Below are 12,651 nucleotides of genomic sequence, written 5' to 3'. Positions count from 1 at the left end.
CGTCATTTGCAAAATCTAATAGCGGCTCCATCAAATATTACTCGCATCAGCTGCTCTTGGTGATGCGCTAGCGCCCAAGTTAAGACTTTCCATAAACACATAGTATCAGTCCACGGTTTAAACGGACATAGTGGCGGTGGTAGCAGTAGAAGACTGTAATATTATTCATCGGAATCGGTCAGTATTCTAAGGCGAGTGACATAGTTCACTTCTTCACCAGCAAAGAAGTCCGAGTGTTATTTCCGTTGCTTATCTCCATCGTCATTTCTGCCACATAAAATTCACAGTCCACTTAGAGCCAACCTATTTTTATGGGATAATTCATATTGACATTCAATTTCCTGGTGTAGTCCATCAAAGAATTAGAAAGTGTGTTATTGAGCAAATCATTAAATGATGCCAAAACCGTATGTTGTTTCAATGGCACAAGTTCTGTTGACTTATAAGTCAGAGAGGGAACTGGACAGTAATTCTGCTGCAAGTTACATGGTTTAATGCATGTGTTAAAAAAAAATATGACAATATTGTCCAGGATAGAAAGCTGTTCTGTACAGAAGTGCTTTGTTGTATTTATATATATATATATATATATATATATATATATAAATATATATTTGTTAATTGAGTATAACTTGCTCCTACGATTGTATTAATTAGTTTTAAGTAAGGACTGCGCCACCTATTTGGCGTTTCTATGTGAATAATTGAATTCGAATGAATCGTTGTCCTATAAGATCGCAATAGCAAGTACAGTTTATTTAATTTGTTAAAACGGTCCCGGTGGTAACTTGTGGGCAATGTGTTTGCCTACTTAATCTCAAAGACACATAGTGGTGTAAGGTCGAACCCGGGCAAAGAGGTATTGTTAAAGTACTTTTACCGCCTAGCAGCGGTGCCAGACGTAGAACTCAAACATTGAACACAATGAACTGTGCGGTTTTTCAAGTGATAAGCATACCAGATTCAGTTTAATTGGATTTAATAAGGTCGAAAACTGTAATGTAGGCAGTAAAATTAACTAAAAAAAATGATCAACAATTTAAAAAGCGGGACGTTAAACTGACCATCTTCGACGCGAGCATATGATTAACATTAATAAGAACGGATATGACTTCGTGTCAAACAGTATACGCTATGCGAGCTCCATGACTCTGACTGAACAAAAGCGACATAATGATTAGATTATATTTTGGGTGGAGTGCCCGACAGAGCTCCGTGCGAATAATAAGCGATGGTTGGTCCCTTATATAAGACGGATACAGTATACATTGGTCAGGTACGTTCGCAATTGAATCTGACGTTGCCGACTAGTGGGTAAGGAACAACAGGCTAAACGAAGACAGCAATAGATGAATGCCAGCGCGTATGGAAAGAATGGTCTAATAGAAAAAAAAGAAAGAAAACTAGCACTATACTTCACGTAGGCCTGTCATTAAATTAACTGTACGTTTTATAAGTACGGAATTGCCGGTAATGCCAGTACATAAGGTCTGAGTTAACATTGTTTAGAATTTCATTTAATAGTCAACTAATCAATTGTAATAACAACTGTAAATCACATCAGATTATTTATGCCCCAAAAGAATCGATCAGTATATTAAATATATAATTCTATCTGAGAAATCGATCTGGTTAAAATACATTTCTTCTAAGTCAGTTAATGACAGAGTGCTTGCACGTCCGGGCAGGAACGATGGAGGAATTATATCATCGCACGAGGCATGACATGGAGGAGGTGGATCGGGCCTTCCGAAGGTTTGATCAGGCTAAAGACGAGCAGGAGTTTGACACTCATGTCGATCAACTAATCGAAACGATATTCAACAAGTGCGAGCGGTGAGCAATAATACTGATAATAATAGTAATGTTTAGCTTTTTAACATATGTGGTAGACATATGCGCCTTAGCGGACTCGAACCAGCATCTTTTCTGGACTTAACATTCAAATATTGCCTCGGAGCTGACTAAGTCACGCCTGCTGCAACACGTATCGAAGTTGAACTTGCGTTACTATCCGCATGGTTTACATTTATATATATATATATATGCATATGAATATTAAGCACGCTTATATAAACATAATATGCCATATTTTGCTGGCTATATAACTTTCATAATCGGTTTTTATGTGCCAAGGAAACAAAATTTCGCTTAAGCAGCAATAAATAAGTTAAAAAGAGGACCATAGGTGGAAAAAACATTTGCAGCTATAAAAACCGTTTGGCTAGCGCATAGGTTTAAAAAAATCTACCTCGAAATTGAAACTGGAAATCTATACAATATCATATTGTTTGTAGCTGTTTAATGATCACTTTAAACAATATGGTTTTTGTTATATTTGGGTCCGTGAGAAGATCTCTCTTATTGCTGTAAACCCTAAGCTGTCTGTCCCGCAGCATTCAAATCTTTGATTATGACAGTTATGTAGCCTTTTTCCTGTAGAAGTTCTATGGAGCTAATTTCTTCCTTATTTTTGTTTCAGATTAAGTATATTAGTGCATAAGGAGCCAGCATCACGACGGCACCTTGCCATGCAGAAAGTCGACCAGTTGAAGTACGATGCGAGACACCTTAAAGCGGCACAAGAGAACCTCAAGCGAAAGCGGGACGAGCGACGCGCACACGAACGCAATAGAGAAGTATGCATAGCTTTAAACTCGAATTGTTTTGAAAAAAATATATATAAGTGTGAACGTATTGAAAAATCTGTTACCGAGTTTAATAACGACGCTTGTGCCATTTACGATCAAACAAAGAATATTTTTTCACATATCTAAAACTAAAATCTGCCAGTTTACTGCTCCTACCCAAAATGGGCTGATAAATTCAGCAATGAATCAACTATTATAGTACTTTATCAATGAATCTATTCAACCCTATACAGATTCTAGCAGATCCGTTTACGAAACATTCTGTTGGGGCAGCGACAGCCTCCATATGAATTAAGCGCATATTACCTACCTTTTTGATTTTTCCTCTGTCTGTTTCTTCGTTCTAGGAGCTTCTTCACCGAACGTTTCGTGCCAATGATACCTCGATCGATATGGACCACATGGTCGTATTTCACACAAAGGCGCAAGACGCCAATCGTAATGTGGACGATCTTATATCCCATGGCGGCTTGATTCTTGACAATCTGCGTGAACAGAAACGACGCCTAATGAATACACGGAAACGCATCTTCGACATTGTCAATCAGCTAGGAATGTCTAATACGCTTATGCGGCTGATTGAGAAACGTGGCGCCCAAGACAGATACGTTCTTTTTGGCGGAATGGCTGTCACGCTTTTTGTCATGTTCGTTATCGTAGTTTACTTTTATTAAGCAAAAAGACAGGAGGCAAAGCGTTTTGAGTGACAAGCTCAAGTGGACAAACATGACGGTATTTTCTCACGCGATTCACGCTTCTACCCAAAAGTCTAAGAAAAAAACGAATTTAAATGAATACTGTATTTTTAGGTGTGGCATTGTAATTACAATGCAACTGGAACGAAAGTATGAACTTGACGATGGGATAACAGCAACAATATATAACCATGTTGCTTGTTGCTACAATTTGCTATCAATGGTACTAATTATAGGTGAAATTGCTCTATGTGGATCATACTGAAAAAATATTATTTACGGTTAGGTACTGACACTGAGAGTATTTTGGTGATTCATTTAAAGAAAAAAGAATAGAACGCCTTCAAGATTTCAGATATTAAACAGCACCAGATTAAATAGATAATGTGAGATATAATAAAATACGGACGGATATATTGGATATATTAAAATAACTTGATATTTGACAAACTCAACGAAATGTATAGTACTTATTGTAGATAACAATACAAAAGCGGGTCAAGGTAGCGATAGCAGCGTTGTGCAAAGTTGTCAAAGTATATCGTGTAAGTTTTAATGCATTATAAACAAAAATAAAAATGTAATGAAGAAAACATAAAACAAAATTGTAGTGTTTTTACTTAGATGAGCTAGTACTAATGCGAAAACTGTAACTACAGGCAACTATTTCATCCGAAGTTCAGCATAATGATCAGCAAATTTATTCTGTAGATACAATGAGTACAGAGAAGTCACCGCACATCTGGAAGTCCTCACATAGGTTAAATAACACTGTTTTTCACCGGTCAAGTTCGTATCTAGTAAATAAGTTGAATCACTTTTTACTCCCAATTTGTAATTTGAAAGCAGATTTATGAAAAAGGATCGTAAGCAGAAACGCTATTCATGTTGATAATCACCTTTACGCAATACGATTGGATCTCGGAAGATATTAGCATTTCAAAATAAGGTCAACCAGTCAAAATAAAAGAAATTTTGAGATGGGCTACCGATTATGCTTTAGAACTATTATGTCCTTCTGGTATTCATTCGTTACCAAGCTTTCAGTTAAAGCTTGTGGGCATAAACAGCAATAAATGTGTTCTGGAGTTTTACTTGAAAATATAATTTTTCTCTTTAATAGTACGGCGGAGAGTAGCTTGCCTCTTCTGAACGCACTAAACAATAACCTTTAAGTTTACTGTAGGGGAACAATCCACCTCTATCCCGTGGTATTTAATATAGAAAATTAGCTTCACCATATTTCCAAGCTTCAAGTTAATACAAAGTCGACAAAGTTGATAATATCGTCAATGATTATAACTTAAAAAACTGATCAGTATATTCTCAATAAACCTAATGTAAATATTATAAGCCAATATACTATTTGAAAATTATTTACTCCTTAAAATAAGCAGGCAATATTAGGCTGATTAAAAAAATTTTATCCATTTTAGTTTATTGTAGTTTTCAAATTAGTAAACACATTCTAGTCAAGGTACAGTCTTTTGTTTCCTACGGCTTCTGCTCATTTTTTTCTAGCCAATATATCCCGCGAAGTGAAACAGCTTAGTCAGCGGAAGCGTCCAATTCGCCGACTAATTTGCGGACTCCGGCCTCGAATCTAAGTTGCCTTTTTCTGTTAATTTCGTGGCTGGAACGAATGAATAGATTTGAGTAACGGCCTCATCCCACCATATTCAGAAGTGCCACTTTTAACCGTAAATATTTCCTCGTAACATCGAGCTAAAAGGGTCTAACCCTTCTGGTTTATATTTACAAGTAACATGAATGACTAGTCTTTCATCAGTAGTAACGACCTTGTATAGAGATTATTCATTGTCGTGCAAGCAACAAAAAACGCCTTGTCAGGTGTTTCTTTTTTTTGTCATGTTTACGGAATCTATGTTGGTCCATTTTCTTTCTTTTTAAATTTTTCCTAATGCATGCAAACGATTAATAGTGATCTCCTGCGTCACTCGTAGCTGTGTAGAGAGCTCTCGCTGCCGACTCCGCCGCGCTTCGAGTAAGTCGTGCCTGCAGCTCATCGTCATTTGCTGCAACGTAATAATAAAGGTGATAAAAAATAATTCATTTCATATAGGGGCATACTCAATCGTAGTTACAAATGAAAATAATTCGCTTCAGCCTGTTCCAAATTGACCCACAAAATAAAATATGAGCAATCAGAACTTTCACTTTTTTCTTTACACTTGTCATACCTACACCGTCAATTCTAACAGTTCATTTTTCCTTGGCGCAGAGCCCCATCGTTAAAGGCTATCCCATGCCAGCGCCTTTGCTGTAAACACCAACCTCTTCAACAAGAGTGAGGGCAAACATCCGTTGTCAAATACGCGTGTAGCAAAAAACAAAGTTGCCGAATCACGGAGCAAACCAACAAGCTGACTAGCGTCTACCAAAGACACCACCTGAGCCAGGATTCTTAATTGGGACCCGAAATATTACCAGTCTTGATAGTGTGCTTCACTCTTTAACGCGAAATCATCTGCACTAAGCAGAGAAAGTCTAGCCTGTCTGTATGTATCTGTGATTGTTACTTTGTGACGAGTTACCCAGTCGTGCAAAGTCAGTGTTATCATTGCTATCTAGTTGGACTGAGCCCAGAAAGGTGCCCACAGTCTCAGGGTTTGGTTCGGGGTTTTGTTGACAACTCAAAGGATTTGGCATTATAGCCATAAGCGATGTCAGCGGTCGCAGCGATCGCCCCAATGGATTCTGTGTCAGCAGTCACTGATCCGGTAAATATCGGTGGTGGAGATGATGCTGAACTCGAGGACTATTACGTCCGTTATATGCGGCTGAAAAGGCAGCTTGAGTTCCTCGAGGTTCAAGAAGAATATATAAAGGATGAGCAGCGCAATCTCAAGAAGGAGTACCTGCATGCCCAGGAAGAAGTGAGGACAGAAAACGAGATTAGACGCAATAGAATGTTTTGCACCTAATTTTTTTTATGGAGAGGAGTCAGATTTATAGTATATGTTAATTCCCTACTGTATCGGTATGGTTACGAGTATTCTTGGTGAATCGTGCATAAATTGGAGCACGAAATTTTCATCTGAAACGGATACAGCAAGAAAAACATTAATATGAACGAACAAGGTTATTTTTTTGGGGTTGAAGATAAAGTATTTTTTAAAAAATTGACACTTTAGTGCTTATAAACTATAGAAAATTGAAAGAAAATACTACGTTGTTTAGTACACCGCCTGACACAGTTAAACTTGTTTAGAATTCCGAAATTACTTTTTCTTCATTTCAAGTTCTGTTTATTTTCAACCGAAGTGTGCATTATTATTATCTATGTCGTTTGGATGGCAACTCATTTATATTATTGCTGTCGAAGCCTTGGGTAAGAGAGTCTGTGAAATGTTGAAAGGCATTTCGATCACGTTAAAATGAATAATAATTATTGATTGAGATTTGGCTAATACATGTGTTTATTTACATAGCAGCACTTATGTTTAGCATGTTGGAGCGCACGGGAAACATCAAAACTTAAATATCTGAAAGGCTGTTACTGTTAGATTTCCTATTCTTAACTGGTTCCTATTCTTTGAAATTCGTTTCTCTGATGGACAGTCAGACAAGGTTTGAGATGAGATCTGTATTCGAAATCGGGCGTACTCATACTTAATTTCGTCCTTGAAGGGGTCGCCAGTTGCCTGCCACTGCAATACTTAACTAGCCTGTAAAATGGGAGTAAAGCTCAAAATATTTACCTAGGCATAGAGTTAAGGATGTAGCCAAACAAGACACCAACAAATTCTGTTTCTCGACGAAGCCGAGTACACTATACGGATAGTGTTCTCTACGTTCGATTAACGACAAAGGAGATGTACGCATTATTAATGGGGGTTACAAAAAGCGTACTCTATTTTCTCTTACGTATCCTATCAAAAAATGACAAATTAATAATTTTGAATTAAAAGAACTTTTAAAAGTTTCGTCTACAAAACAAATGTGCTAATTATTATTATTTAAGACTGGCATCTTAGTCAAGTTGCACGCAACATTTTCTGTTGTTGTTAAAAGCAAACGAAAACTATCTTTTTAATAAGTTTACAGTTAGCTGAAACAGATTGCAACCAGTCGTCGAATAACCCACTTGTCAGAAAACCACGGGTACAATTTCGTATTCTTCCTACCCCTTCAGCAAAAACAATATCTTCATGATTTCAACTACCGTTAATTTCTGCTTATTTTTCTGATTTTTAACCGCGATCTACCAGGTGAAACGTATCCAAAGTGTACCCTTGGTTATCGGGCAGTTTCTTGAGGCGGTGGATCAAAACACCGGAATTGTTGGATCGACAACCGGATCAAACTACTATGTCCGTATCCTGTCCACAATCGATCGTGAACTTCTTAAACCATCGGCTTCTGTGGCGCTTCACAAGCACTCCAACGCCCTCGTTGATGTTCTACCTCCTGAGGCAGATAGCTCAATCGCGATGCTTCGACCAGATGAGAAACCCGATGTAAGCCGGCTTTTATTAAAACAACAGTAGTATATATGTTCTTATCTATGTTTTAGACAAGGAAACCATATGTAAAGTTGATCTTGATTTGAGCGTATTTATTACCTCATATTCTTAATTCTAGTAATGATGTAGGAAAAAGATATGGCCTTTTTATTGAGAAAATATTAGTTTAAAATTTGTTACTACCACGTTATGAAGAATGTATTGAGGTTTCGCTAATACCGCGTTTGAGGCTGGCTGTAGTCTCACGTCCTTTGGTTTGATGTGTTCTTCTGTTTGATTTCTTCATTCAGGTATCGTATGCAGACATCGGGGGTCTGGACATCCAGAAACAGGAGATGCGAGAAGCTGTCGAGCTTCCGTTGACGCACTTTGAGCTGTACAAACAGATCGGTATTGACCCCCCAAGAGGTGTTCTCATGTACGGACCACCTGGCTGCGGCAAGACCATGCTCGCGAAGGCCGTTGCTCATCACACAACCGCCAGCTTCATTCGTGTCGTAAGTAGAGATGACGGTCACTTTTTTAGGTGGTAGAATATCTGTAAGTTTTTTCCCCGACTTCAAGATTTCTTCATCATGCTATGCGTCGACCTTACCAAAAACGGTTAGAATATTGGCCTAAGCTAGAAATTGAACCTGGTAGTACTATAAATAAGAATAATGTAATAAAGATGTTCCTGGCAAAAACAAAATGAGATACCTCAGCCTGCGTAAACAAAATGCGGAATTTCGTCTTATAATACAATTTATAGAACCAACGCATTATCTGATTCGATAAATTGATAATTGAGGTAAGGTGGAAATAAATCAAACCGTTGAAAAAAATTAGTGCCAAAAAAAATAATACCATGTACCTATTTTTTTCATTTTGCATCACTATACGGTTACGCCATTTCTTTGCTACACCTACTTGGTGACAGGTTGGTTCAGAATTTGTGCAGAAGTACTTGGGTGAAGGCCCTCGTATGGTTCGAGACGTATTTCGTTTGGCGCGTGAAAATTCGCCTGCGATTATCTTTATTGATGAAATTGATGCTATCGCCACAAAGCGTTTTGATGCACAAACCGGCGCCGATAGAGAGGTGCAGCGTATTCTGCTTGAACTACTTAATCAGATGGACGGATTCGACCAGACGACCAACGTTAAGGTATGCCTGGATTTCTTCTTATAACTTTTGGTTCTATATACAAACCCAGAACATCCATACTCTGGAGTTGTTAGTAGTAAGATTTGAAACTTTATCCTTTTAACTAATAGGTCGATAAAGCGTTTTATGCTATCGGTTATTGCCAGTCTCGTACTTTAAAATTTATTATTCAGGTTGAAGAGTTATGCCCGTATTTCATATTGCAGTAACCAAAGCAGTGAAATTAATATTTTAAATTATTTTAGGTTATTATGGCTACAAATCGTGCCGATACTCTCGATCCAGCACTTCTTCGACCTGGTCGTCTCGATCGTAAAATCGAGTTCCCTTTGCCCGATAGGCGTCAGAAACGGCTTATCTTCTCAACGATCACAGCTAAGATGAACCTCAGCGATGAGGTCGACCTTGAGGATTACGTCGCTAGACCGGACAGGGTTTCCGGCGCTGATATTAATGCTATCTGCCAGGTAAGACTTGGTTAATAACTGCTGTTATATATATAGGAGTGCGAGGCGCCCTTTAGCACACAGCATAATGATCTAATACTCCAGTTCTGTCATTAATGGGACCCGAACCATACCGGCAATGTACCTGATGATGACTGTGACTATTTAACAGACGTAATATAATCTTTCAATGTTATTTTTCCCCGCTACTAATTTCTTAGCTGTATCGTGTTTATTAATCAAACACTCTACCATGCCTGTTCCTTTTATTTTTTTGGCAGGAAAGCGGAATGCACGCTGTTCGAGAAAACCGGTACGTTGTACTGCCGAAGGACTTTGAAAAGGCTTACAAGAATAACACGAAAAAAGATGAAAGCGAACATGAATTTTACAAATAAGATCAGCAACAACAACAAAGTAACGTGTTTCAACAATTCCATTATACTAGCCCCTTATCAAAAACCACCACAACATTAAACAGTGACAGAAGAACCTGTCAAACATAGCAAAGATACTAAGGAATAAATATATAGTCAATAAAAGGAATAAAATGTGAGGTCTACAACACACTGACGGACTGACTGGATTTTAATTGAATGCTAAATCAATTTACAAAGAGCTGAATATGTGAGAGGGAAGCGTGTTGTTAAGGGCAATGACGACAAAAAATAAAAGATTAATTAATAAGAATAATTAACGCAGAAGAAATAAGCATATTCTGCTCTATTACAGACCACCTATCACCTTCAGGTAAACACCGGGCACAAGGGCACAAATATGAAAAACTTGTATTCGATATTTGTCAAAAATAAATTTGACCAGAGAATACGACTGAAATATGAATCACGTACCATTGGTCCAGAATATGTCCGATTATATTTATGAGGCTTCTTTGTCAATAATGCGAAAACGCGGAGTAAAGCGGTTAACGTTCAAACTGGAAGGTCGCAACATATTTTTGAAGCTGGTTTTGTGAAAATGTTTGAATTGCTTATTGACTGCGTCTGGCAGTCCTAGTTCGGTTGAGGGACCTTTCACTCCGTTTCTGTAAGGTCGGTAATAAATCTACACTTTCCGAAATACTTAGGAAAAATCATGTTTGATTAGACAAGCAAGATAGTTTTTTTGGTATCTTCTATCGTACCTTCAACTGCTTCATTAGAAATCGTTTGCTTTTTGCTCTGATAATTTAACATGATATTATTACAAGCTGCGGTCAAAAACAGTGTCATTTTAGTAACTTCGCATTTTCTTAAGAACATGAATCAGCTTGTTAATTTAGGGATTTGCATGTAAGCATACCTAGACGATTTTTAAACAAACAGAGATAATCATCACACTTGACGGCTTAGACCAAGGGTTTCGGTTTTTTTGGAATCACACACCTGTTGTAGATCCAAATTATCATTGGGTCGTCTAACAAATGCTCAATAACGTACCTTTCTTTTTTAATTTATTTAGTAATTAATGTTATAACTAATCCTTAATAATTAGCCGAGATATGTAGCCAATAATTGCAGCCTATGTAAGCAATGGGTAGTTTACGCCATATCAATAGTGGGCTCACCTTAAACACGGTTGATTCAAGAAAATAGTACTTCATTCAAAAGGTATCCCGTAGTATAGAACTCGCAGCATTTGTTAACTCAATCTGCTGGGATATATTGGATTTGAGAGTATGAAACGAAGACAATACTATGTGGCAGTTTTTATACAGTTCATTAGCTTGTTGTATTTATTAGTTTATTATTAGATTACGTTATCAACCATTTTTATTATTTAAATCATATTTGCTAATAACTTTTAAAATGTATTTCTTCTCTCTTACTTGTTTTGGAAAATCTGTAGTTTATAGACATCTTTTGAAAACATCCTGCCTTAATGTACTTTGAAAATCAGTTAAATTTAATGGCGTAGTATTAGTATGTAGGACGTGTCAAAAAGGCGAACGTTGACCATCAAGCCTCGATTTATAATAGTTCCAGCTTTTTTTTTTAACTAAAATCGTGGTGCCTTATGGTATCTAGAAGAAAAAAGCCATCAGAGTTGAACTTTGGTCATATTACTATATTTGAAGCCGAAATGACCGTTAGACCTTTCTGCTAAGCACTATCGTCGTGGAATTTTCAGTTACTCTTATGTACCTTTTGTAGTGCACTCTCGAGTGCTGCAATTAAATCTCAAGGTACTATGGGCACCTATGGACTCAGCTTTTATATGATGTATCTATACCCGACATGATGGAAACAACCCAGTGAAGTTTATATATATATATATATATATAGGTTACTCTTTTTATTTTTATTCAAAGTTTATGAATATATTTTATCGTCAGTTTTTCCTTTCTTTCTATTTCTATTAAAAAGAAAAAAAGATGGAAAGCAATTACATTTCATCATCATGAATATTTTTTAGTTTATTTTTTCGTTCATTCCTCGGCTATTTTTATTTCATATAAAATTTCTAGTAATTGTAATATTATCCGTTTATTTTAGTTGCATTTTCCTGTGTCATCATATGTTGTGTGTTTTCTCATCGCATATATATTCTGCCATCACAGCTATTTATCATTTGTCCTCGGCGCTCCTTTATCGCCGCCAGAGAGCAGACAGCGTGCTAACATAAGCATGACATTAATAGTTATATCTTTGATATCTATATTGTATGCAAAAGTATATATAATATATGTGAATATCGTGGGAGTAGAGATAGTAATGTCGAAAAGTCTTCCACTTGAATCATTCCTAATAGCCTAATTTTTAATTTTATGTCTAGCATTGCGTTTGTAATGCATCCGGAGGCTGATGAAGCAACAAGAAACAAACATGTTCTTTTAGTAATTCGAATTAAGAATTCATATAAGATACGTAGGCAGACATGTGGACACTGCATAATCATGGTGGACTGCCATTAAAGGTTCTCGCCCCCTAGCCTTTTGTAATAGGTAAGCTTGCAGCAGGGAACTCGCGGTGGCGCATTCCTAACAGAATTAGACCGAAAGTTTCCAGAGCTTACTACCATGAATTTATGTTGCAGTTAGTATAAGAGCTCATTATTTGCCGCCACAATCGCGGACTACAAGAACGACACGTTCGGATCAACAAATCACGTTTAGTAACATAAGTCCATAAAATATTTGAAAATTCATTAAAAATTCACGGTGCCTAAACTATGCCACGGGCAGTAAGTGAAATGATCATTCTGCTATAATATTAGAGCGGCTGA

General features: G+C 37.1%; 2 protein-coding genes and 1 long non-coding RNA gene across 5 annotated transcripts; 2 read left to right on the top strand and 1 right to left on the bottom strand.

The window, feature by feature from the left end:
- Positions 1–5: 5 nt before the first annotated feature.
- Membrin (golgi SNAP receptor complex member 2) lies at positions 6–3,951 on the top strand. Of its 3 annotated transcripts, none has more exons than XM_022803861.2 (4): positions 6–177; positions 1,654–1,836; positions 2,483–2,639; positions 2,999–3,951. In XM_022803861.2, exons 2-4 carry the CDS (start codon positions 1,661–1,663, stop codon positions 3,323–3,325), a joined length of 660 nt encoding a protein of 219 aa, XP_022659596.1. In that variant the 5' UTR covers positions 6–177; positions 1,654–1,660; the 3' UTR covers positions 3,326–3,951. The 3 variants fall into 3 exon arrangements, with proteins under 3 accessions (XP_022659596.1, XP_086844697.1, XP_022659597.1); XM_086988571.1 differs by having other exon boundaries at positions 7–177; positions 1,658–1,836; XM_022803862.2 differs by having other exon boundaries at positions 19–177; positions 1,689–1,836.
- A 798-nt stretch (positions 3,952–4,749) lies between these two features.
- On the bottom strand, positions 4,750–5,636 carry LOC147755875 (uncharacterized). The gene is made up of 2 exons (XR_015325898.1): positions 5,552–5,636; positions 4,750–5,382 (listed from the first exon to the last, which is right to left on the bottom strand). It is a non-coding gene; the product is annotated as an uncharacterized LOC147755875 (long non-coding RNA).
- Positions 5,637–5,701: 65 nt separating this feature from the next.
- On the top strand, positions 5,702–10,304 carry Rpt3 (26S proteasome regulatory subunit Rpt3). The gene is made up of 6 exons (XM_022803844.2): positions 5,702–6,243; positions 7,579–7,827; positions 8,124–8,330; positions 8,753–8,980; positions 9,226–9,447; positions 9,708–10,304. Exons 1-6 carry the CDS (start codon positions 6,031–6,033, stop codon positions 9,822–9,824), a joined length of 1,236 nt encoding a protein of 411 aa, XP_022659579.1. The 5' UTR covers positions 5,702–6,030; the 3' UTR covers positions 9,825–10,304.
- The last annotated feature ends 2,347 nt before the right edge of the window (positions 10,305–12,651 follow it).

This window comes from Varroa destructor, unplaced genomic scaffold (genome assembly GCF_002443255.2).
Source record: "Varroa destructor unplaced genomic scaffold, Vdes_3.0 BEIS01000004.1, whole genome shotgun sequence".
Taxonomy (NCBI): Eukaryota; Metazoa; Arthropoda; class Arachnida; order Mesostigmata; family Varroidae; genus Varroa; species Varroa destructor.
The sequence above is the reverse complement of the archived record's forward strand: the minus strand, read 5'-3'. Positions and strand labels throughout refer to the sequence as shown.

Bases quoted from the DNA above. Each gene is read 5' to 3' on its own strand.
- Membrin (XM_022803861.2), top strand. From the start codon at position 1,661: ATGACAGAGTGCTTGCACGTCCGGGCAGGAACGATGGAGGAATTATAT. The intron at 1,837-2,482 runs GTGAGCAATAAT...TTTTTGTTTCAG, and splicing joins ATATTCAACAAGTGCGAGCG to ATTAAGTATATTAGTGCATA. The intron at 2,640-2,998 runs GTATGCATAGCT...TCTTCGTTCTAG, and splicing joins CACACGAACGCAATAGAGAA to GAGCTTCTTCACCGAACGTT.
- Rpt3 (XM_022803844.2), top strand. From the start codon at position 6,031: ATGTCAGCGGTCGCAGCGATCGCCCCAATGGATTCTGTGTCAGCAGTC. The intron at 8,331-8,752 runs GTAAGTAGAGAT...ACTTGGTGACAG, and splicing joins CCGCCAGCTTCATTCGTGTC to GTTGGTTCAGAATTTGTGCA. The intron at 8,981-9,225 runs GTATGCCTGGAT...AAATTATTTTAG, and splicing joins ACCAGACGACCAACGTTAAG to GTTATTATGGCTACAAATCG.